Below are 27,213 nucleotides of genomic sequence, written 5' to 3'. Positions count from 1 at the left end.
CGTGGCTAGGAAAAATCCAGTCCGGCCAGTAAATCTCCACAGTCATTGGCCCGACTGGTTAGTGAATCTGCATGGGGTCATTTTGTAACTACATATTGTATATCACTCTCTCCGACTTGTTAATCTATAATACACTTTTAAATCATGCAAGATTATGGCCTGATAAAAATGTTCATCATATTGATGATGAAACCCGTGTCATGCCGACAATATGTTATTCTCATCTTTTGCTTAGTTTCTACATTCAAATTTTGGGCTACTGAATTATTTTGTGGGCTAGTAACTTTCTGGCATAGCTAGCCCGACTGGCTTGCAAAATTGGGAAACTATACACCTGGAACTTAATTAAGCACCCCCTGATATATTTCATGATAGTAGAGCAACTGTTAACCATCGTTAAACATGAATGATATCTCTGTATTACAACACATCTTTAGTAGTCTAAAAAGGTGTTTCAGTTCCTTTGCACTCGTCACAACGCATCCCTTGTGCACGTGAAGCATACAACCCACACTTTTCCCAAAATTCAGTTTCTCTGATATGCAATTTATGGGTATAAAAGCAGACAAATTTGTAACTGTCTCCATTAATGAATACTGAAATGGCGAGGAGATGACTTTCTGAAGCACTAAGGTGGCAAATATATTGTAGGCATACATGCAACAGGCATGTCCTTCAAAGCTATTGGACGACAACTGGGCTACAGTCACTCGGTCATCAGCCGACTTGTCCGAAACATCAGATGACAGGATATGTGAGAGATCGTTCAAGGCCTGGACAACCCAGGAAGACAACGGCCCGTGATGATCGCAGCCTGGCACGTCTGGTAAGGCGAGAACCCTTTGCCACAAGTTCGGGTTTGAAGCGCCTGTGGTTACCCTACAGACAATTATCCACCAGAACCGTCAGAAATCGCCTTAGGGCACTTGGTATGAGGTTCAGAAGAGTCATCAAACGTCCTGCTCTGTCTGATCTCCTTAAGAGACGACGTCTGGAGTGGCGTATGGCCCGTCGGCAGTGGAACTTGAGGACATGGAGGAGGGTCCACTGGTCAGATGAGAGCAGGTTCCTCCTCCACTTTACAGATGGTCGAATGAGAGTGTGGGGGCATAAAAACACTGCTTACGTGCCCTGGAATATCCACCCTACTGTTCCTTATGGTGGAGGATCGGTTATGATCTGGGTTTGTCTTTCACACGACTGTAAACTGCAAATGGTGACTGTCAGAGGACATCTTAATGGTCAGCAGTACATCCGGGATATTCTCCATCCAGTTGTCGTGCCTCACTTTGACAACCATCCGTTGGCTACTCACCCGATATTCATGGACGACAACGCCAGGCCGCATCGTTCACGTGCTGTGACCGCACATCTCCAGAATGAGGCTATCATGGCATTACCTTGCAATGAGCCCCGATTTGAATCCTTTGGAGCACATCTGGGACTTTCTTGGACGCCGTGTGAGGTTGAGAGAACCCCCTCTCCAGAATCTTGCACAGCTGGAAGCTGCTTTGCATGAAGAATGGCGGCAATTGCCACTTGATCGTATCAGAAGGTTTACCAGTAGCATGAGGAGAAGGATTCAAGCTGTCATCCAAGCACGTGGGGGATACACCCGATACTGATGCCAGACCCATCAGATGTTAGCATGTGACATTCCTTGTGCATCATTTCTTGTAATAGTCAGCCATTGACAATGCTACGACCATACTTGTTCAGTGACTATTTTCATCAAAAATCAATAGTGACCAAATCACATTGGTTACGCTATTAAAACAACACGAATTGGAATCATTGTCTTGTTTTTCATTTGCCAATAGATCGTATGTTTCACAATAGCTAAGGTTCCACTATCTTTGGAATAGTGAGAAAGTTACAGCAAGTTTTGTTTCTCATCATCCAGAAAATCGGGGGGGGGGGGGTGCTTAATTAAGTTCCAGGTGTATATTTAGCACACTGGTACAATGTGTGAAGTCCATTTCTGGTGTCCCCCGCCCCGCCGTGATATTGCTGGAATATTGCTAAAAGCGGAGTAAAACCATACTCACTCACTCACCCAAGGGGTAAAGAGGACGTTGGGTTTAAGGTTTAGTATGACCACAAGGGGTTGGCATGTTGTGTGTTGAAAGCAGGACAGGGAAGGATGAAAGGGGTGATGAAAGTCTTAGACTGTTACCACTCTGGTGAAACCTATATGGCACCACTAGGTTGCCCACTGGGCAAATTTCAATATCAGTGCCTGGAGATTCTGGGATTCAAACTCGTGATCCCTGAATCCTGACTTGCCTAATCATGCAAATGAGACTGACTGACTGACTGAGTTTGGTTTTACGCCGCTTTTAGCAAATTTCCAGCAACATCACGGCAGGGGACACCAGAACTGGGCTTCACACATTGTACCCATGTGGGGAATCGAACCCGGGTCTTCAGCGTGACGAGCCAACGCTTTAACCACTAGGCTACCCCACCGCAGTCTGAAAATAACACCAAAGTTTATAATTAGGTGAATGAAAGAATAATTTGTTAAAATTAAATGAATAAAAACAGATAAAATGACTTGAGCAGAAAGTTTTTGGACTGTATCAAAGTATCACCCATGTGACATTTAATGGACCATATCCAAATAATACAAGGAACATCTTTCATGACATCCCTTTATCTACAAAATAAACCAGTCCCTGTACAATGTTCAAATTCACCTCTCGCAAACCATTCCCTTCTTCCTGGACTACACACACTTGACTTGAATAAACACACATAATGGCCCACCCCAACTCTCTTTTTGCGACCTCCTCCAATTCCATTATGACACATTTTGAAGACAAGTTGTTACAATGTGTATCCAGGATGTGTTGATGATTTGTCCCACAAATGAATGTTCATTAAATCATCCAGATAGCATGGTGTTGACAAACCTAGAAACATATCAGGATGAAACTTGCTTCAGAGGTTCCTGGCATGCCCAAGGGACGCATCTCTGCAGTACCAATTGCAGCACCATTGAAAGCTTGGCCACCTGAGCCCTTCCATCATATAGGTTTTCAGTGTATATTTAAAAGAAATTCCAAAACCAAAAATATTATTGCTATAATTGCATATTTAATACTGCCAATTACATCACACAAATCTATCAGAATATATCTGACAATGCTTAAAGCATTATGATATGTACAGATAGAAAAACACAAAATAATGCTGCCATTAAACACATATTCACTGAGTTCCATTACAAAATCAGGTAAAATTAAAATCATAATTTGCTATAAGATCATGTCAATGGAGATTCTATTTGTAAATGGAAAAAAATATACATATAATTTGGACTGAATTTGCATGAAAGAGATATTCTGGGTCATCATTATCTGATTTGGTATTGACAGTTTTTGGCTTCATAATAATTCACATAAAACACAGAGATTCTTCTTAGCTAACATAATATGCTAAAAACTCATATCAGGCCAGGCCAATTTTATTTCTTGTTTTACAGATCTGCCTGTCGTATTTTTTCAAGAATAAGAAAAAAAATTGAAACTAATTTTCCCCACTCAAAAAATAAAATCCTAATGTTATTTTTGGCCAGAAATGTAAACACACAAGAAATTTTGTTTTTAGATTGTTCTTTTGCCCCATATACACTTCATAAATTGCCAAAAGTAACATACTTTGAGTATTTAGAAGGAATATTACTTTGACAGGTGATTATATTTTTATTTTTCTTCCCTCCTGCCTTCAGATTTTCTGAGGACAAAAATCCGTAAAACAAGAAATATAATTGGTCTGGCCTTGACTAAATATCTTTGACATCAGCAGAGTTGTGAATCTACCATCACTTAAGGATCCAGCAGAGAGTGCACATCCCCCATACTTTCTGTCAGACAGTTTACATGTTAACCACACCCTCAGTGAAGTCACTTTGTGACTGAGGTATCATGTGCATCCCCATTTTCAACATACAGATCGGCCTCTGCAGTATAACTGGTTTAGCGTGGAGTATGCAGAGTAACAGACACATGTACAATGGACTCATGTTACACAAAACCTGTCCACCTATCTCTGTTCTTCATCTGCTGAACACGGATCTTACTCCAGACTGGAAGTAGTATAAGGGTAATGCTATTTTTGAGGGCATTATCATTTGCAGAAGCCCCGAGGTCTTCTGCAAATGATAAAGCCCTCAAAAATAGCATTACCCTTATTATTGCTAAAATACATGGAATTTGCGTTGAAAAGAAAAAGGAAACAGCGAAGGAATTTTACTGTAAGTTTACTCAAAACCAACTTCTGACAGAGTTGACAGCCCGAATGCAATTACGTCATCGAACAATTCAAATGACGTCACAACAGAAAGTGACGATATTCGACCTTGGCCTTTGACAAGACCATAGCCTGCAACATGTCAAACTATGTCAGTGTTCGGTTTTGGTCCAACAGCAACGTTAATAGTGCAATTGTTGAGGTTAGTACCAGCAAGAAAGCCAATATTACCGCTATTTAAAGTGGGAATTCGGGTTGCTTTGACCCAGAATATCTGCCAGTCGAAAGCCAATTAATGTTGAATGAACCGTAAGCCCACGCACCCACTATGACGTCACTTGACAACAGAACTGATAGTGGCCCGTCGTTAAGGTAGAGCGGTCCAATATCATTTGCAGCGGCCTGTAAATTTCTGATAATGGGAGGGCAGTTTCATGATAATTCCATGTATTTTAGCTATAAGGTCTTTTAATGCTGCACTCTTCTCTCAGATATAGTGAGTGAGGAAGTCAGTGAGTTTAGTTGTACACCATCACAGCAATATCCCGGCAGGGCAATGGGCTTCACAGATTGTACCCATGTGGGGCTCAGCTAGAAGCCTGTTGATGTAATTAATGCAGTCTATGAACCAGTGATTGATATGACAAGCAATGATCCACACTGTGAGTGCACATGACTTTACTACGTTACCTCTCACAATAGAGGTAACTGGATGGGATTATTCAAACCAAGATTCCCAATATGGAGTTATATTTACGAGAATATTTCATACAAATTAGGATTTGACTTGTAACCCAAATAATTCAAGGCCTGAAACTAAAGTTCAGAGTTACAACATTCAAAGAATTGGATTCCAAGCAATTTTTTCCCATCTTCATTCAATGAATATATATCTTGAAGACTATGGTGATGTACTTAGTCTTGTTTTTCCAAGAACTTATCCAGGTTTCTAGACCAAGTACTGGGCACACAATTTGAAAATTTTGACATTTTGTTCAAAATTGAATTTGAATTTTCCTGATCATGTAATTTGGTTTTGTAGGTATCCAGTGGTAACCTGTTTCAAAACTGTAGAGGAAGACTGACTGACTGACTGAGTTTGGTTTTACGCCGCTTTTAGCAATATTCCAGCAACATCACGGCGGGGGACACCAGAAATGGGCTTCACACATTGTACCCATGTGGGGATTCAAACCCGGGTCTTCAGTGTGACGAGTCAACGCTTTAACCACTAGGCTACCCCACTGCCCCTGTAGAGGAAGAAGTTTGAATGCTTAGTTTTATATTACGGCGTTGAATGCCATCTCAAAACATGATGTTATACTTGCTTAGAATTTAAGAAATAGTACCCTGCAATGGTGGACTTTGTCAAGACACATATGCATATTAAATCACTAACTGAAAAATCCTAAATTTGCTAATGTATATAATGACATAAGCTGTATACTCAGGGTTGAGTATCATTATCTGAGCACCTCTTTTCAAGTCCTGCCATGTCAATCGTAGCCTACATAACAGGAACAGTTGGAGCATGTAATTAGTTTAAAGAATTTCTTGTTAATCAAATTTTTATTCCCAAAGTGAGGACATGGCAAATTAATGTAATTATTGAAATGATGATATAATTTTTTTTGAAGATTGAAATAATCGGTAATTTTTCTTGTCTGAGAATATTTCCAGCTGATGGAATACTGCTGATTCAGCAGAGACAGAAGTAAATATGTCGCCCTGAAAAGGTCCTTATAAATTATGGAGACTTTAAAACTCCTATTTTAGAAGACCTGAAAGGTTGTGCCAAATGTGATCTAGAATAAGATAAATAATTCACAGCATGTGTAAAAAATATAAGAGGCCCATGGTCAAGTTGAATTAAAAGTTTATTTGTCTAAGGTAATTTCTACTAGCCATGGGCCTCCAGGCAAGCATTCATTTTCATCCATGGATTATGTACTGCTGACTGAACATATAAGGTTATTTTGTTGATCTGTGCAGATCATTTGCAACTTCTGGCTCAAAAGTCATTGTGTATGAAAACTGCTTTTTTGCTCACCTTAAGAATAAACAATTTATGATCAATATCAAACAACTATTGCTGCCACAACCAATTTATGTATAAATCAAAACACAACCAATGATACTGGATTATAAAGCATGTGATCCAATTGGATCATATTCCAATCTCCATACACGGTACACACATCACACTCGTGCACCTATCAGGTGCACAACCAAGATCTCCAGTATATACAGATCTGAGGTCGGTCATGTTCTATGTATCACAATGAGACCTCCCTACACTGGGAACATGGAATGTTAGTCTATGTATTGCAGTAGCATGTCTGTACAATGACGCCTCCCTTGTGCTCAGTCTGGGTTGTCTGTCTGTTTGTCCTCCATCATGGCCGTCACATCCCCTAATTGGCCTCCCCCTAGATCCTCCAGGTAATGTCTGCAACACAAGTTTTAATTTAAATATGTTTTTCATTTCTTTGTTTTTTTAATGCCACACTCCAGTTCAGCAATTTTCCAGCTATATGACACCAGCCTAAATACATCAGTGTGGACCAGACAATCCAGTGTTTGATTTTTTCAACAACGATCCACACAAACAGGATATGATAACAACAAAATTACGCAAAACATCAAGCCAGACCACCTTTTCGTTGAGTCATCTCTCAAACATTGCTGAAATTCCCACAGGGCTCTGCAATTATTCAGTAACTCTTTCTGCTACAACATTCTTCAAATTCAAGCAACAAATTCTCAAGTGACAAGTTATATTACTCTTAAAAGTGTAACCAAATACACGTTTCAGTATTTGCAGGGGCGGATGGGTAGCCTGGTGGGTAAAGCGTTCGACTGCCACGACGAAGACCCGGGTTTGATTCCTCACATCGGTACAATGTGTGAAGCCCATTTCTGGTGTTCCCTGCTCTGATTTTGCTGGAATATTGCTAAAACCATACTCACTCACTCACTCACTCAGTATTTGCCATTAACCTTGAAATGACTGGTCATGAATTTAACATTACACATGTGATGTATATACTCATGCCAATAATGGTTGTCACTCCCTCCCACCCCAACCCACACCCCCCCACCCCTCTCCATTAAAAATTGAAGGGGTGACAACCATTATTGGCATGAGTATATTTCTTAATGTCTATAAAACAAGCAAATGGAAAAAAACCCAATTATCTTATGATCTAAAATATTTCTATGCAAACAAACCCAAGAAATACTTTGTTATAATTAGGGAGGATCTTCAGGTCCTTGTTGCTTTAGTCATGATATCCTTACTTTGAATATTGCTGAGTGCGTAGTTAACAGCAAACAAACACACAAACATAACTACATGTATTTCAAAATTTTTAATTTTACTATGACAAAGATCCAGAGCTCCAGATAAGATTTAGCTCATGTGGGTACCATACCCACTGTATTTTTTTGGAGTGGGTATTATGAATGTTGAGTGGGTTTTTCATTTTCCGTTACCCACTGCTTTCAAATATGTGCGTATTTCAGTCATTTTACTCACCTAAGTATTATGTCATTGAGTAAGTTTACTAAGCAGGTATGTTCTGCCTTATGTCATACCTAATCAAAACCAACTTAAATATAATGGAAATGATTTCCTAAAAAATCCCTCATCCTATATTGACAGTACAACACTAGTCCTATACTAACAGTACAACTTGATAGCAATCGATGTCTTTTTCATTAAGCAAGCGATTTTTATAAATATATTCCGTACGCATTTGTTTTAAACATTTTGCGTATCTAACATTTTAAATGCGTAATTGGTACGCAACAATTATTTTTCAATGCGTAATTGGAAATTTTCTATGCGTATTTTACCCGGATACGCAGCTTATCTGGGCCTCTGAAGATCTACTGACTCAATTTTGATCACCAACAATGTACATATCACTGTACTCACTTCTTCAGCAGCGATGCCTCACTTAAAGTATTACTGTTCATGCTTTCCTCAAAATAGTCGTCACACGCCTCCACGTCCCGCGCCTCTCTGGCCTGGTGAACCAGCTCCTCCAGATCCTGTAAAGATGTGTCCAGTCAGTTACATGGAACAATGTATATCAGAAGTTGGCTTGATGATAAGTCACAGGGTTGTACAATACCTCACCTAATTCCAAACATGTCAGCCTAATTTTAGAAGTTCTAAAATGCAACACTCAGAAAAGCATATATTGTGTCTCCAGGGACGTACAATGATAATCACTGTACCTTATTCTGGCACAAAACATAAAGGTCCTGTAAATAGAATATTTGATAAACCTTAAACTTCTCAAAACTACACCATTTCAATAGTTATGAGGCATACATATTTCCTGTAACAATAGTGAAATGAATTATTAGGGTGCCGTTGTTCAAAACAACCTTATAGCGCTAAGACTACCTTAAGTCTATGTTAAGGTATGGGAGTTACGGTCACCTTAGCGCTAAGACTACCTTAAGTCTGTTAAGGTATGGGAGTTACGGTCACTTTAGCGCTAAGACTACCTTAAGTCTGTTAAGGTATGGGAGTTACGGTCACCTTAGCGCTAAGACTACCTTAAGTCTGTTAAGGTATGGGAGTTACGGTCACCTTAGCACTAAGACTACCTTAAGTCTGTTATGGTATGGGAGTTACGGTCATCTAAGCGATAAGACGACCTTAAGTCTGTTAAGGTATGGGAGTTACGGTCACCTTAGCTCTAAGACTACCTTAAGTCTGTTAAGGTATGGGAGTTACGGTCACCTTAGCGCTAAGACTACCTTAAGTCTGTTAAGTTATGGGAGTTACGGTCACCTTAGCTCTAAGACTACCTTAAGTCTGTTAAGGTATGGGAGTTACGGTCACCTTAGCGCTAAGACTACCTTAAGTCTGTTATGGTATGGCAGTTACGGTCATCTTAGCTCTAAGACGACCTTAAGTCTGTTAAGGTATGGGAGTTACGGTCACCTTAGCGCTAAGACTACCTTAAGTCTGTTAAGGTATGGGAGTTACGGTCACCTTAGCGCTAAGACTACCTTAAGTCTGTTAAGGTATGGGAGTTACGGTCACCTTAGCACTAAGATCGCTTTGTACAACGGCATCCTGGACCTCAGGTTTTGTAAGTCACAGTAAAATCCTGTCAAGATTCAATACTTTCCTCAGGAACTGAAGCCATACTGAAACCATGGCAGCTGGATCAAACCGCTATCAACAGAATTACAGTTACATCACAGTTACATGTCTGAAGAAAACTTGATGTGACCCAGATCTTAAATGGTTAAACTGGACAACCTGATCTAATCTCTGCCTTAACAAACCAGCCAAAACATCTTACCTCACTGGAATCATATTCCTCAAAGTCATCAGCATAATCAGCATCAGATTCACTGCCATCCTTGGCCTCAGGAAGCTCTTGTATGTCTGAGATGAGAAAGGTAATCAACTAGTTATACCTCTCCCATAAGCATGAAAGTGAAGTTGCTGTATAACACTGTACGATAAACACATGTTAAAGATGGACATTGATGTTAAGTTATATGTCATCCACTATCGAAAATTAGGTGACACTGAACCACGTGCGTCTCGGCTCTTTCAATCAAAAGATATTCAGTCAGTAATGCACAACAATTTGTAAAGTTTGTCAGGCTTACTCACTTCTGACACCATGTTAAGTTATATGTCATGTCTGGTGATGTCCTAGGAAGACTCCATAACATAAAACTGTGGTGGGAGACGATCACTTTACTCCATGTTGGTTTTGGCGTACACTGACGCACGCTGCCCATGGACCAGTCATTGTGTACAGACTCTTAGGGAGTAATCATTATGCAACAATTGAGTCATTCGACGTGATCTCAGCACTACCACCGTCAAAACAATGAACTTAGTTGTAAGAGAACCAGAAATATCTAAATATTATGTCGGTTTATACTTCATACCAACCTTCTTCAATTTCAGAAGATGATGACTCATCAAAATCATCTGAATATTCTGCCTTATCTTCTCCTGCAATGGTAATGATGACAGGGAAAGTTGCAAGTCCTTATAAACAATGAATTACTCATCTTCATTTTCTCTATTCTTATATTTGGGATGTTCCACAAGGTATTGAACACTACACAACTATTACATTGTTTTAGGTTTATGTGAAGTGATGGTAAAAGGCAGTAAATGACTAAAACATCTGCAGAGTGCTATGGTGGCAAGATTGTAACAGGAAGTGAGGTTTAGAGTTACCTCCCTTGGTAGTTGACAAATACAGGACAGACTGATGAGAAGTTTCATCATGGGGCAGTTTCTAGAAGTTTGGCTGTATCTATATTGCATCCTATATCAAGGCTTTCTACCATTATCTTCTTGTTGGTTTACTAAGGCTGAAGGGGTTGTCGTCAGCATGGGCTCAGGTATACAAAAATATAACAAAGCAAAAATAAGTCTACAGAAGTATGAGTACATTTCGTGTTGCACCGTGCACTTATTCAGAACTGTCATACTGTCATACACAAGCAATGCATTGGATTGCGTTAAATAAGAAACGAGCATACACTGTGACAAATATTTCACAACTTGAACCGATTTGGGTTTTGGGTTGAGGAATATGGACTTGTCCACCGTTTAGGGTACAGGTACATTTTTATATTTTGACTTGTGCCGATAACAACCCCATCAGCTTTACTTAAAACAATGAATTCCTGTTACAACACTCCTGATAGCACAGCCTCCTTCAAGACATCTAACAGTGACAAATTTCTGACATTCATGACAACTGACACATTTATAAGACAACTTCTTCTTCATTGTATTACGGGACGTTTCTGGGCTACTTCTTGCCCCTTCTTCAGCCCAGTAGAAGTAGCCCAGAAACGTTGTATTATACAATAAAGAAGAGGTTGCCATCCATGTACTCATCTTATATATTCACTAACTTCTAAATGCCTCTCAAGAATCTGACACATTCTATAACGCTTGTTCCTTATCGCCACTGAAACCTGAATTTGATACATGGAAACTCTTGGGAAGGCATTTTACATTTATATTAAATGGCATTACCGCATATATTGCCAGAATAGTTTCAGAAACTATAACCTTCCACCTTGTTTCCTATGTCACTGAGTGTTGCTTTTGAGACAGTTATTCCTGACTGATCTGCTCCCTCCCTCCCTCTTCAATGCCTAATCTGTGTCAATCAGGGCTGGGACGGGTAACCTGCATACCCGGGTCGGTCGGGTAATGAGTTGGACCCGGGTACCCGTCTCAAAACCAGGACCCGTTATGATCATGTGACAATTAGATTAAACAATGTAATATGTTATTCTTTCATGATAAAAAGGCTGTATTGTCTCTGAAGTTTTAGACATAATTACAGTCACTTCTTTTGAATCAAATACATGGTTAAAATATTGCAAAAAGTCGAAATTTTAGCCTCTGAGCTAAAGAATATATTGCCATTTCTAACAAATTTGATGTCAGGAATTAACATAACGGGTATCCGGGCAGGGTAAGGTAATAGTGTACCCATGTAGAAAATTTGGACCCGTCCCAGCCCTAGTGTCAATACAGTTCCCTATAGCCTACATCCAGATGTATTACATAGCACTACTTCAGGAATGGAAGGTTCTGGTTGTGTGTTGTCCTCTGTTCCTCACTCATCACTTCAGTTCCTAATACTGACACTACATACCTTTTTCACTCGTCACGCCGAAGGCCCGGGTTCCATTCCTCACATATGTGAAGCCCATTTCTGGTGTCGCCCGTCGTGATATTACTGGAATATTGCTAAAAGCGGAGTAAAACCAAACTCACTCACATACCTTCTAGCTTGTTACCAGGTCTGTAACTGAGAGGTGCTTCTGGTTGGTGAGACGGGGATTTCTGACTTTCTGTTGCCCTCCTACTGACTCTAGGACTTGGTCCACTGGAGGACTTGTCACTGGGTGGACTGAAAAACAAAGCATCTTGAGGTCACTTGCCAAAAGTTCTCATTGGATATTACCACGGTATGATTTTTTTTTTCACTTACCTACACCAGGTGCAACTGAGCGAATTAATCTGGTTGCACCATCAAATATTGCTTGCACCATGTTATTACCAATCCTATTGCTGGCACAGACAATTCTTTATCAACACAGAGGGATATTCATCACCAGCTTCATCATCTCCATAAAAGCTCACATTGCTTAATGTCTGAATGTGTTGATAGATTGTTGCTTAACTGTTATTTTTATTCTTAAATCTAATTATTTGACAAAATTAGCTTGTCCACCATACAAGTGATTTACTACACAGCGACATCTGGTCTTCCATGAAATGTCATAAGGTAACTGATAAATGAGCATAGAAACGTTTTTGGGAGTTATGGTAATAAATTCACCTGATACACATACTAGAAGAAGACTTATTTAATGCTGGAAATTTATACCTATGCACTTGTGTTGGAAAAAGTTACCTGCACTGGGTTAAATTGACAGTAAAAGTAACCTGTACTGGCAATGATGTACCTGTGCAGCCTGGATATAATTACGAATATTTATAACATGCTTTTCCAGGCTTCATATCCTCAAAGTGCACAAAGGATGTGTTAAGCGCACAATCTGATTACCATTACCCCAGATTACCCAAGCAGCCTGTGAGGCGCTAAAAGGTTAATAGTCATGACTTATCCTGAATGGGTACCCGGTGGGATAAATGATATGACTTCTAGCACCTCACAGGTAGGTAGGGTTATCCGGGGTAATACTGACTGACTGACTGAGTTTGGTTTTACACCGCTTTTAGCAATATTCCAGCAATATCACGGCGGGGGACACCAGAAATGGGCTTCACACATTGTACCCATGTGGGGATTCGAACCCGGGTCTTCGGCGTGACGAGCCAACGCTTTAACCCGGGGTAATAATAGTGTTAGTGCCTTGAGTATGCACTTGGCACATAGCAGAAACCATATTGCTGAATGAGAATGACTGAGAGCACAGGAAATAAATACCTACCACAAGAGCTTGTCCTTGTTGACCAGGCTATCAGCAAGCAGCGACTGGCCTAAAGTGTCACGGACACTCCTCTGCTGGAACAGTGTCTCCTTCTCCTGGATGAAGTGTCCCAGATGGGTCTGCACGTACGGCAAGTTGAGGATGGCACTGGCACTGAATACACAAACCATACAACAGGAGTCAGGTGCTGCATAGTCAGTTTACTGAGTTTAATTAAACAGCAATATTCCAGCAATATCAGGCCGGGGGACAGCAGATATCGGCTTCACACAATCCCATCCAGGTCTTTGGCATGACGAGCAAATGCTTTAAACACTAGGTGACCCCACTGTCCGTCTTGTACACATAAGCAGTGGGTGAATGAATATTGTTTGTTTTGTGTTGGTCATCAATATCATGCATCCTCGATAATCTCCAGGCTATACGTTCCGATAAATATCCACTATACCCTGGATGCATCTATGACCGGCTTTTTATCCAATCAGGTGTCTATGCTGGGAAGTTGAGTGTACCAATCACAACTCGCTTTCGCTTTTTAAATTATCAAATTAAACTTGGCAACATAATAATATATTGTTGCAGAGGTACTCTGAAAGAGGTAGAAGGAGTTCTTGCATATATTTTTTAAAGATTTCAGACCTGTCAATTTGTCTGTATGTTTTCCCCCCTGCGAACAAACTTTCGCGGCTACGACTGCTATCTTTGTTGACACTGGCAAGCTCGGTTGTAACGGCGGCTTATCAGATTGGCTACTGTGAGAATGCGGAGTCAGCAAAGGGAGGTAATAAAATCATCGGCTCGAGCTGTAGATGCATCCAGGGTATCGTGGAGATTTATCAAAACATATATCCTGGAGATTATCGACAATGCAATATCATATATAATTTAGTCTATTCCAGACAAACCAGAGACTGACTGGTATCCAGACATGGGGTAATTGTAATTTGTAATTGTAATTGAATGTAGTTAATTACCAAAATCTATGTAATTGCATGTAATTTGTAATTGAATGTTCAAAATGTAATTTGTAATTGTAATTGAATTAATTAATATCTCAATGTAATTGAATTTTTCAATTACTTTTTCAATTACATCAAATTACATCTCACTTTTTTAATTTGGTGGTCATCAGGCAACCCTTGCAATTATATTCTGTACAATAAGGAGGACAAAGCAGTGTTTTTCAATAAGATGCTTGTTGTCGGTATATAATCTAGCAGGTGTTAAGTTTGGAAAAAGATTTGAATGTCTAAGCCTTTGTAACTAGCACATTTGTGAAACAAAGGGAATCAGTAACGCATGACTGAATGTAGGTCGGTATTTGAGGAAATGGGGGATTAACAGTACTATTAGTCAAGTTCCTATCAAAATGGCCTGTTTGTTTATTTCTCATAGAATATGATATTCAAAATCTTACTGAACTGTAGTCCTATTTTTATAATCATGAAAGGTAATAAGCCAGAAATCCAAGTTGACAAATCCTTTAGTATGTTCATGAGGATTATGTCAGATAGAGAGACCGGCTGATTATATATTGTAATGTAGGCCTGTAATGATGAGTCATGATACAGTACACCTAAGGTAACAGTGGTGGACAAAGTGTTTTTTGCAACAAGAGATGATAGAGGCGTGTATTTGATAATAAGCCCAAAGAAATATGCAAAATACAAATTTGATCAAATAGTGTACATTGTAGATATTATCTAATTTTGCATTTCACTTTTTGATGACAAAAATATGAATTGGATTTAGTGACCACTGTTTACCAACATTGATATCTTGTTGATTAAAGGAATACAGATATATATTTGTTTTGTTTTTGTTTTGTTTTATTAACAAAGTAATTTGTAATGTAATTAATTACATTGGTTATGTAATTGTAATTTAATTAATTACATTTTAATTTAAGGTGTAATTGTAATTGTAATTGAGGAAAATCAAAGTAATTGTAATTTAATTAATTACATTTCAAAGTAATTGAACCCATGTCTGCTGGTATCATAGATTAATCCTGTTTTCTCAATACAAGATACCACAGACCTGGCCACCCAATGCCCTTTGTAGACAGGTCATAGCAACAATCTTATATGAAACGATAAGATCAGCAGTGACTGTTTTAATCAACAGGGTTTCATTGTGTTTGTAAACATCTCATCAAACATTGTTTAAATACTTCCTGACATACCTGGGTCTGTCCTCTGGTGTCTTCGCCAGTAGTGACTTCACCAAGTCCCGCAGCTGCTGAGAGTACCGTGACGGAGGAGGCTGAAACAGTTCCGGTCACTCAGTCACAAGCGTTCCAGTAACAATGTGTATACTATAATGTAGTGTTGGGAATTGGTTAAAATCTCATAACTGATGATTGGTTCATTACAACCGATCAATCATCGAAAATAATTGGTTTGCGTCATTTATCAAATGTTCCTGTTATCTTTGTTAATGCACACACAAAAAATAAAGAAAAAACATGTAGTAATTTGGGTCTTTTGCATATTGCACAAAATCCATTGGCAAATTTCGCATATTTAAAGGATGATTATTATGTTAGGAACACAGAATTCCTGGATTCTTTAAGATAACTTCAATCATGACTTGGAACGAGATTGTAGTGCTTATGAAATGTAAATTTAATGACAGACAAAACCAACCTTGTGTAAAATATTGTTGATGCAAACAAGTGTTCCAAAATTGGTTGTGTTTCATAATGAGAAAACACAATCGATTGCTTGGTCGTTTAGGCACTGCGACCAATCTTTGATTATTTCAAATAATCAGACCACCACTACTATAATGTATGAAAACAATAAGTTACATCCAAAATAGTACTGCTGTGTCAAGTCTAATACTAACACGAATAACCAGCATATGTTAATCACCATATCGATAATATCCTGGACATTTTTCCCACCATTGCTTTGTTTCAGAAGTGACGCTACACCTTCATCAATACTATCTTCAACTTAGACAGAATTTCTCCCACTCTTGACTGCAATTTGATTGGATGGCTATCACAGCAACTTGCACTTTCACCGGGGTATTAATCATGATTTTGAAGCAGTAAACATTTCCTGAGTCATGTTATGGGATTTGAACCGCAGACCTTCTGAACTGAGGTCTAATTGCCTTGTCCACATGACTAAAGGGGTTAACCCCACAGCAAGCTGACAAGGTAAGGGTGTCACCTTCGGGATGACTCCTCACCCTGCTACATACTCCCCATCAAAACAAGACAAGTCTACACAGTGGAACAGGCAATAGCTCTGCATAGTGTTAAGTCAACATCACAATCGTGTATAGGTGAGGTGAGGTGAGGTGAGGTGAAATTGAGATTAACGTCGTGCTTGAGAATATTTGGCTCATATGACGACGTGCATGCATGTATATGTGGATGTGCAGCTGCTTGTACTAGCCCAGACTTAAGCTGGTTTTATAGTGCTAGCCCACTGAGATACCATGCTGCAGTGAAGCATGAATACCCCACTCAGACACATTATACTGACTCCGAGCCCACCAGTCCTTGTTATACCCATTAATGCCAAGCGCCAGGCAGGGACCAACAAGTACCATATTTTAACATCTTTTGGTATGACGCGGTCGGGGATTGAACCCGCGACCTTCCGCTCTCCGGGCGGACGCTCTAACCACTACACCACGGAGGCGGTCTCATGTATAGGAACAGCATGGGGAGACAGTTTGCTCAGCCAGAGCAATGGAGTGAATGGATCCAGCAGATCATCCTGGGATCTTAACTGAGGATGTGTTGTTTGAATTATGATGCTTCTCTATTTAACTGAGTCCCAAGTTCCCCGAACTATGCTGGTTCAAGTGATAGGTGACTCAGCAGCATCCTGCATCAATGACTTGTTAGAGATTAATGGATTTTAATAATCTCTAACAGTACTGCTTGTTCTTAATAATAATGAGATTATTAAAAGTTTCAGATATTTTGTCATGGGACTCATGATTTGATGCAGATTAATGAAAATCGTATTTATGTTTTGCTAGGTCTACATAAACATTATGAAGAGTGAAATATGTCTGTTTATAAATGAGTATAAAACTGTATTAAGTATTCTATATATCAGTAGGCATCTGAAAGCAATGACACAAACATGCTGCATTCCTCAGTACTACCATCTTCTTACATATACATTTATAACTTGGTAAAGTATTATAAGCTGTATGCTTCTTTCCAGGGTAATACGGTCTGATGTACGCCTCTTTGTAGCAGTGTCACCCGAGTCGGTAGGCGAGGGATGACACTGCTACAAAGAGGCATATATCAGACCGTATTACCCGAGGGAGAACCATACAACGTATTTATCTTACTGCCATGTTAAATTACAAAATATCATTTTATTTTATGTTAAAGATCGCTACCGACTATATGACATGCAAACAAAATGGAGTCTGCCTCCCGACTGGATTTTAAACATCAGTGAAACATATTCTGACAAGCATAAAACTGCTATAAAAATTGTTAATTATGTTAAAGCTGAGTGTGCAAACCACTCAATGTATAAAATAGCTTAAATAAAGCAGTGAAAGTTGGTAAAATAAATCTGTACAAAGTGAACACAAAAACAGCTGATCGAACGGTTTTCGAACTCCAGGCACGGCATGTGTCATATTATGACGTCATACGATTGTAGAACTTGGAGAACTTGGCGGTTACCGTGGCAGCGGATAATATTTTTTCCAGTTCTTGTCAAACCGTCATTGACCAATGAAATTAAAGTATTTTACATGAAGGTAAGATAATTAGTAAAACGTGTTTACCACAAATTCTGCCTTAACAATCTTGTAGAAGAGACTGAGGATGTTTGGGGCATCAAACGGAGTACAGAGAGCACACAGCTCGTACAGGATACAGCCCAGAGCCTGGATAGACAAAACACACGTTAACTCCTTTTTTGCATATTCATCCAGGAAAAAATGTTCCTCTGATTATTTAAAACAAAATACTTGCACAGAGTTTTGAAGAATTAGTAAAACATTAATAATGGTAACATCAATGATTTTTATGTCATTTGATTGTATCCCCGGCACAATTCAAATAATGGTTAGCTTTTCAAATGACAATCTCGTGTGAAGAATGTCTTGTGGGGGAGAAGTCAGAGTTCTAATTTGCATACTTAAGTCATTGGGATGACATGCTACTTTCCACCATATAGGTGGAATATTGCTGAGTGTGGTGTTGAACAAACCAACCAACCAACATACGTAACGTATGTTATATTTGGGATTACACTTTCTTAATAAAATACTGCGGTGGCTGAGCGGTCTGGGCGTCTGACTTTGTGTGGTGATTAGGTGCTTGACTCTGAGGGTGTGGGTTCGAATCCCGGATGGGACTCAACCCAAAAAGTACTAGAATCTGTACTTTACTAAGCAAGTGTAATCCCAAATATGACATACATTACATTTGACCACTTTCTAAAATGGCATGGTGTATTTCATAACCAATATGCAGCTTTATCTCAAAGCTCATGTTAAGGGTAAAGGCTTTAGTAAAATGATAAACCAAATTCACTACCTCACTGTTTACTTACCCAGATGTCTGACTTGGAGTTGTATGGGATATCCTGGCACACCTCTGGACTAAGATATGTTGGCGTCCCAACAACTGTTTTGGCTACATCAATAGTACTGTCTAATGTCTTGGAGATTCCAAAATCACCTGTGCATGAAACAGCATGTTTCAATGTTTGATTGTTTCTTGTTTTACGCTGCACTCAGCAATATTCCAGCTATATGACGGCTGTATGTAAATAATCATGTCCGATCCAGTGTCCAACAGTATGAGCATTGATCTGCGCAATTGGGATACGATTACATGTGTCAACCAAGTCAGCGAGCCTGAGGACCCGATACCGTTAGTCGCCTCTTATGACAACCAGGATCTTCACGGGTGACCACCCAAACAAGCTTTAGTCACCTCTTGTAAGTACCTCAAGAAGACTTTACATAAAATTTCCATTGCGACCACTCTCAGAAATAAAATTCCTTCCAAACTGAACACAGTCTTGCATTAAAGAACAACTCTCACAAAGTGATTGTTTCAGTTTAGTTCCTCTGAAGGGTTAAAAACCCAAATATTGGTAAACAATGCAACAAAACAAAATTGTTTCAAAACACCACAACCCAATGCAGTGATAATATATCCATAATCCAAATTAACTTACCTATCTTTACTACATTTTTCTTTGTCAGAAAAATATTCTCCGTTTTCAAGTCTCTGAAACATAAAACAGAATTAAGAATTTTGAACATCTCATAAGAAGGCTAATCACAATCTCTCAAAGTGATTCCAAGATAAAGCCATTTTGGAAATAGTGAAACAGAATATTGCTCTCTCATTCACTCACTCACTCAACAAGCACACAGCAGGACCTACTCTGCCCCAAGGTCTTCATTGAGGGCTCACAGACAGTTACTGAGTTTGTTCTTACAAGCATTAGGTATTTGGGGTCGATTAGGTCCCAGAATCCCCACATCGTGACCATAGTCTGTCAACTCTTATACCCCTGTTACACTTGAGGCATTCTCTTCCCACAGAGGTTACTCCTGTCATATCTTCCTACGTAACCTCTGTTCTAATACGGCCCTTTCATAGTGTGAGCGTTCAAGACTCGTGATTGGAGGCAATCAGATTTAGTTGTGCAATCAGCGACGTTGTTTCAAAAGTGATCATTCGCAAGGCCTCGGTAATTTCCGTATGCTTCGAGAAAACTAAACTTCTTCCCCTGCGCGATACGCAAACGTTTCTTCTAGACAGAACTCAGTCATGTTATGGCGGATCAGTGGCGTCTCCATCGCCCTCGTTGACAACGGACAAGCTAGCCATTAAACGTCTTGTGTGTACCAACAACACAAGTCCCCGGAAGATGGGGGATATTTGTGGCCCCACATTTGCTTGTGTTAGTCAAGTTGAATCTAATGTAACACGTGTTCTGATTGGATAGAAAGAAGGGAGATAGTTCGTGTTGCGATCTTTTGCCGCTAGGGGATTTTACGAGAACCGGGAAATATGGCCGTATTAGAACAGAGGTTCGTAGGAAGATATGACAAGTAACCTCTGTGGGAAGAGAATGCACTTGAGGAGGAATGAGATGGAATGCTGTCGGAATGAAAATTCCTGGAGATTCCTGGAAATTCGAACTGCATTCTAAAACTTCTTACTGCATTCCAAATGCATTCCAACTATTCAGGTAAAACTTTTGAGATACATTCACAGTGGAAAAATATCAAAAGGTATTTGAAGTGTATTCTTAGTATTCTTACTGCATTCTGAGCAGAACATATTCGAGGGAGAATGGACAAGGCAAGCTACTTAAAATCCTGTCAGAATGTCCCGAATACACCTTGAATGAGTCGGAATGTATCTTGATTGCTGCTGGAATTCAAGTGGAATATTCTTCAAATGTATCGGAATATTTCGATTGCAGTTGGAATACAGCTCGAATGTACTTCGAATACAGTCAGAATGTCCCGAATGCTCTTCAAATGAGCCCTGACGTCATCAGAACACCGCCAAATCGCAAAAAACGTGGCCATCTGTCACTGAAATATCAGATAGCATTTGAGAGTCACCAGTAAAATGGTATTCTTACAAAGCTTGAAAAGATTGTTTATTTTGACATTCTCTCCCAAATGCGGTTCGTATTTTGGAAATATTTTTTTCTGGCCGTTTCTCCTTGATTCCTGTCAATTCAAAATAAGCTCTGGGCAGTGGGGACCTATTCTCATCGGTATACCCATGAACAGCTCATAGTCCATCAGCTCTTACCAGATCTAGGCAGTGGGGACCTATTCTCATCGGTATACCCATGAACAGCTCATAGTCCTTCAGCTCTTACCAGATTTAGGCAGTAGGGACCTATTCTCATCGGTATACCAATGAACAGCCCATAGTCCATCAGCTCTTACCAGATCTAGGCAGTGGGGACCTATTCTCATCGGTATACCCATGAACAGCCCATAGTCCTTCAGCTCTTACCAGATCTAGGCAGTGGGGACCTATTCTCATCGGTATACCCATGAACAGCTCATAGTCCTTCAGCTCTTACCAGATTTAGGCAGTAGGGACCTATTCTCATCGGTATACCCATGAACAGCCCATAGTCCTTCAGCTCTTACCAGATCTAGGCAGTGGGAACCTATTCTCATCGGTATACCCATGAACAGCTCATAGTCCTTCAGCTCTTACCAGATCTAGGCAGTGGGAACCTATTCTCATCGGTATACCCATGAACAGCCCATAGTCCTTCAGCTCTTACCAGATCTAGGCAGTGGGAACCTATTCTCATCGGTATACCCATGAACAGCTCATAGTCCTTCAGCTCTTACCAGATTTAGGCAGTAGGGACCTATTCTCATCGGTATACCCATGAACAGCCCATAGTCCTTCAGCTCTTACCAGATCTAGGCAGTGGGGACCTATTCTCATCGGTATACCCATGAACAGCTCATAGTCCATCAGCTCTTTCCAGATCAAGGCAGTGGGGACCTATTCCTATCGGTATACCCATGAACAGCCCATAGTCCATCAGCTCTATCCAGATCTAGGCAGTGGGGACCTATTCTCATCGGTATACCCATGAACAGCCCATAGTACTTCAGCTCCTACAAACTCTGGATAGTTGGGACCTATTCTGCCCCGGAATCCTCCTCAACAGCTCATAGTCACAAAGTAACTGACTGACATACCTGTGTAGAATCTTCTTGGAATGGAAATACTGTACGCCCATCACAATCTGCAGGAACCACTGATGAAAACAGGAATAACCTGATTGAATTATCTGATGTTACTATGCATGTTACGACTGAAAAGAACATCAAACACAGGTACTGTTGCTCACCTGCTACATTCAACATAAGCTCAATGTTATATGTTCATAAATCTTTTGTCACGCTAATAAATTCATTTTGAGATAAATTAGTGTTTACATTTGGCTGATTTTATCAGATTTAATGAAAAGAAATCACAAACCTCCATGATCTGCTTTTCTTGAAAAAATTTATTGTCCTGGAAAAAATTGAAATGAAAATTAAATCCTTTATTGTGGTGCATCAAAAAATGTCCTAGAAATATCAATTATTTTGAAAATGGAAATTAAAAGTCCTTTATAAAGAAATCGCTGCTTAAAATAAAGTGTGCCAACATAGGTTTGTTGGCGCCAATAACTGACCATGTAGAGGGCTTTAGGCCCAATGCTGTTTTTGACAGAATTCTGTTTGTGTGACACAGGTCTTGGATATTTATCATCAACTTTGATAAAACGCATCAGCTCTGGCACTGATAAATCCAGCATCATAACGGGATGAATCTGAGATTTGAACCTATGCTCCAAAGAGTGCAAAGGGACACAACTCTGTACAGATAACTTGGTTACCCTAGATTCAGTGTATGAAATAAGGCCCGTCCGACCGCCCGAGACGGGCAAGATTTCTGTCGGACGGTCCAAATTTACAGCTAGTCAGCCCGATGGTCTGGTAAATGTTTTAGATGTTCCATACACCTGAGTAAATTCATCATATTTGGTCTGGTTAAATCTATTTTGGGCTGGTAACATTTTGAAGTTACCAGCCCTGATGTCTGGCTGGTTTTTTGGCTTATTTCAAACACTGCTAGATTACTGGGCAACACATGTACCCCTGTTTAGAATGTCGTACTGATCATATGTAACATAAACTTCAGTTTTTATTTCTTTCTGTTACGAGAGTGTGTTTTTTATGGGGTTTGTAATAACATCGGTAAGGTGATAGATATTATGAGTCACAATGTTAAAGTTTTGAGTGTTGGTTTTGGGTCACATTTCGTGTCATGTATGTGCAATGGCAATAGTATTTTAGCGGTACGCCTTCTGAGAAAGCGCTCCAGAGTTACCTTCCTTGACCGGATGTTTATGCTTTGACTCCCGGTCGTATGTTCAACACGCTTCGAGAAAGATCTAAGTGTTTAATGATACAGCCATGCTTTGCTGGAAAGTTCGAGAATCTGTGTCAGTATCTATAAAGGCTGGCTGTTGTGTTGAGCGACACGCAAGGACTGACACACGGACTAACACACAGAATTACACGCAACTTTCGATATTACTGGAGTTGCCCATCGTTGTTTGCCTTCGTCCTTCGTCACATTGCCATTGTCTGACCCTGACACTTCGTGCCTGACAGCTCTCATTTGTAAACATGCTCCATTTAGAAAATCTGATCTCACTGTGGTTACCACGACTCTGGTGAGTTAATATTTTATATGTGACCCATTACTTTAGATTTGTGACTCAATTGCATTGTACTAGAAATCTGTATTGTGATTCATTGTAGCTTGCTCATTGTTTGCTCAATATTATTATTGAATATTTTAGACTTGTCTGTGTTATATTTTGGTTCAAAGGGGATTCTTAAACCTTTTGTCACGGCAATTTATTAACCGGTAACACTTTCCCATATTATATATAACGTTTTCTTTAACAACAATAACAATTTATGAACTGATCAACTGACTCACTAAAATTCAAAACCGATACACATAAATACTATAAATACCTTTGTTGCATCTTGGATCTTATCCTCAATTGTACCACCATCACAATAGTCCTGAAAACAACAATTACAACAATTATAATGGAAAACACAACAGATGTTGACATTCTATCAAACAACAAGTCTGAACCATATCTACAAAGTAAGGGGCAAACTTTGCTAATTAAGTTAAAGATTTGTTTTTTCATATTTCTTAAAATACTATCCATGATTATATTATTACAATTACGGTTGTGTACAGCGCGCAGAATTTTGCTAGTAATATATTGCAATATCTGCCTTTGTATCACACTGTGCATTGCAATATATTGCCATTAAGTTACTGGTAGTTTTCGAACCAGGTTATTTGATTATTTTTTTTCAAAGACAAAATTAGCACCATAGATTGGATTTTCTTCCTTGTCGTGAATAATGTTGTAGTCTAGATGCTGTGTCGCCATTCAGAACTACAACAATATTTAATCAAGGGAGATAACACTGTAATAAATAGCAGTGCATCCTAGAAATAGCATTTGTCTGAAATTTGCTGCACCAAGGAATTGTTTATCTTTGCTCCTTGATCATAAAATCCTAAGCACTTATTTAAATATTTTTTCCATTTACCTACCAATATGGATCACATACAAAACATATTGTTGAAGTTTTGTCTTGTGCGGTTTTAAAAAATTATCACTAAATATGGTACCAGCTATCCAATATTTATCTGGTTATTCCATAATCAGTATGAACTCTCCCTCAAAAACATGATAAACACATGAACATTTTCCAGTCTATGATTGTACACATTTAAGTCACTCTATGCTCTCACCTGTATTATGACAAGACATTCTTCTATTTCATCACAGAAGCTCTCTTGAAAGGCAACAATGTGTGGGTGCTTTAGTTTCTCCAGAATTCTGAAGGAAAAGAACAAGGCTTGATCAAGAAGATAAATACAAAATGCTGATAGGAATAAGTCTGTCATACAGACCTTGAAACAAATATATCCTAAACAGCCAATACAAGTCTAGATTACAACCGATTTTGGAGAACAGAGTCTATGGACTCTTTTATTATATCTAGACAATTTAACAACTGTTCTTTTTCTCTGAAGCATTTCATTTCAGAGACTAGATCTTAGTCAAATGGGAAACAAGCCAATAGCAAACTTATTGTCCCTTGTTCACCCCCACAAACAAAATTCTGTGATTTAAAAAAGGAGTGTTTTTTGTCCGCACACTTTTATTCACTGCATATCTATTTTATCTTTTCAATATCTAATACTCCAGAAAAAGATATACTTTCTCTATTGACAAGAGAAGAAAATGTTTACCTGGCCTCCTTTATAACTGCATCTCTTGTTCGTGCTTTTCTCCTTTCATCCAGGTCGATCTTCTTTAAAGCAAACATCCTGAAAGTGAAAACAGTATGTGAGTGAGTGAGTTGGGTTTCACGCCGCTTTTAACAATATTCCAGCAATATCATGGTGAGGGACACAAGAAATGGGCTTCACACATTGTTCCCAGAAACATTATGTAGATAGGTACATGAACAGTTGGTTCAAACTGGTTCAATAATACAACAGTGAAACTATCTGTCCTGCACTCATAATCATTTAAAATTTACCATAACTGACAATGTGTTTTCTGAGGGCCATACCTGCCATACATCAACCTTCACAATTACATTTGTAAACAAATCAAATATTATTGGCTAGTTCAAATTGTTCATCAGGCAGATAGCCTGTTAAAAATTATTTAATTCATTAATATCTTCACTTAAAAGAAAATTATAACAGCCAAGCTAGGATAATTCATGAACATAATATTTTATCAGTAAGAATGATTATGATTCTGCACTTGCTGACCTTTTTGTATCCTTATGTCTGACCAGGTACACCGCACCACATGACCCTGAGCCAAGACGCTTGATAGTTTCATACTTGTCCATTTTGTTAACCTGTTATATCATCTCATCATGTTGTTTACCTGTTACAGACGAAAACACACACATTAAAACCAGATAATTTGATATAATTCGATACATTCATGTCTTCTTCTTTGAAATCGAGATTGATATTTTTTGTATTGATGTGTCCATGGACTTTTATTTGATGATTAAGATTTGAAACTTTACATACATGAAGTTCTTCCTAACCAATGGCTTTGTGCACCTCTGACAGCTCTATTTTGTCAATTAGAAGTGTATAAATTTTGTGCAAGATGCTGACACAGCAATTAACCTGTATAATTATCCTGGTATGATAAGTCTTCAGACACTTAAAGATACATATGGTGTTATCTTGCTAATCATATGATCAAGGAGTCAAACAAAGGGTGCAACTGCTCGAAGGAGTCATAATTAATTACCATACACACATATCAAAGTAAAAAGTAAGAGGCGTCTATTTTATGTTTAATGCATAAGACCCACCGCCATTTAAATGCCAACATGTATAGGAGGCGGATAGTCTAAATAGGGGTCATTTGGCAAATAATTTCTCACATCTGAAATTCACAGGACATTCCTGCAGGACATTCCAAATTTTGGTCAGTTTCTTGTTTTTAATAACGACAGGTGGAAAGTCATCGACAGCGTTTAACGCAAATGTATCAAATAATCGGTTCTGCTAGCGGAGGCCACGACTGCAGTACACGCTTCAGTGAGTTAAATGACACATTGTCCTTCCGAGCTGGGGTGACCAATTCCGAAATTAGAGTTGATCTAAATGTTGAGATCTATTTTCGAGCCAAGGTTAATTTTAGCCCTGACAGCTCAATTAAATCATTATTAAACATCTTTTCAACAAGGAAAAATAAAAATATGTTTGAAATTGTACCCGAAATTACACTTACAACTCAAACACAAAACACATTCCACATACGAGCCCATGGAAGAAATCACGGCGGCCATGATGTAAACATAATTGAATCCATCGTACCATTTGCTATTGAAATAGCGATTGGCTGACATGGCGAGATTTAGCCAATGGAAAATAGTGTTACAGCTGGCAAAAGCACTTGTGAACGCCCGGACTATTTAAACCGTTCCAAACCATATTGTTTATGCACCATGTCGGAAATTGCATCGTTTACTGTTATAACTACAGACTCGTGCTAAAAATATTCGTCATTTTGCAATCTGTGTTGCGCTCTTTGAAAATTAAGACAGTTTAGCGTTGTCATTGTGCGCTGCATTCGACACAAACATCTGTTGTTTATACACGTGACTATCACGTGATAAGCTAAACCTGTCGTCTGCTCTCTTATTTCCGGTGTTTTTACTGTTGACGAGATGGCTCGCAAAAATAAGAACTCGACACTGACACCAAACAATTAATAGTCAGATTAAATCAGGAAGGACAAAAATCTCGTGACTAGTGTTCACAGCGTTGTTGAAGAACTTCGTGTGACTGGAAGTGTGGAAAATCGGCCTCGAAACATTCATCGTTAT

General features: G+C 39.1%; 1 protein-coding gene across 1 annotated transcript; it reads right to left on the bottom strand.

The window, feature by feature from the left end:
* Nucleotides 1-6,562: 6,562 nt before the first annotated feature.
* Nucleotides 6,563-26,697, bottom strand: LOC124259191 (serine/threonine-protein kinase Nek6-like). Its single transcript, XM_046693289.1, has 17 exons — nt 26,616-26,697; nt 25,628-25,748; nt 25,094-25,171; nt 24,590-24,677; nt 23,785-23,835; nt 22,229-22,264; nt 21,946-22,004; nt 19,422-19,474; nt 18,789-18,916; nt 18,016-18,117; nt 15,422-15,501; nt 13,237-13,389; nt 12,061-12,188; nt 10,193-10,255; nt 9,585-9,670; nt 8,195-8,310; nt 6,563-6,703 (listed from the first exon to the last, which is right to left on the bottom strand). The coding sequence occupies exons 2-17, from the start codon at nt 25,708-25,710 to the stop codon at nt 6,619-6,621; spliced, it is 1,389 nt and encodes a 462-aa protein (XP_046549245.1). The 5' UTR covers nt 25,711-25,748; nt 26,616-26,697; the 3' UTR covers nt 6,563-6,618.
* Between the last annotated feature and the right edge of the window lie 516 nt (nt 26,698-27,213).

This window comes from Haliotis rubra, unplaced genomic scaffold, assembly GCF_003918875.1.
Source record: "Haliotis rubra isolate DU_JTF1 unplaced genomic scaffold, ASM391887v1 Scf712, whole genome shotgun sequence".
NCBI classification, from domain to species: domain Eukaryota; kingdom Metazoa; phylum Mollusca; class Gastropoda; order Lepetellida; family Haliotidae; genus Haliotis; species Haliotis rubra.
Note: the sequence above shows the minus strand (reverse complement) of the source record. Positions and strands in the feature narration are given on the sequence as shown.

Coding starts and splice junctions, on each gene's coding strand:
- LOC124259191 (XM_046693289.1), bottom strand. CDS start 25,710: ATGGACAAGTATGAAACTATCAAGCGTCTTGGCTCAGGGTCATGTGGT. Junction 15,502..18,015: donor TTGTTAAGGCAGAATTTGTG/GTAAACACGTTT, acceptor GAACTGTTTCAG/CCTCCTCCGTCACGGTACTC. Junction 12,189..13,236: donor AACAAGGACAAGCTCTTGTG/GTAGGTATTTAT, acceptor TTTGTTTTTCAG/TCCACCCAGTGACAAGTCCT.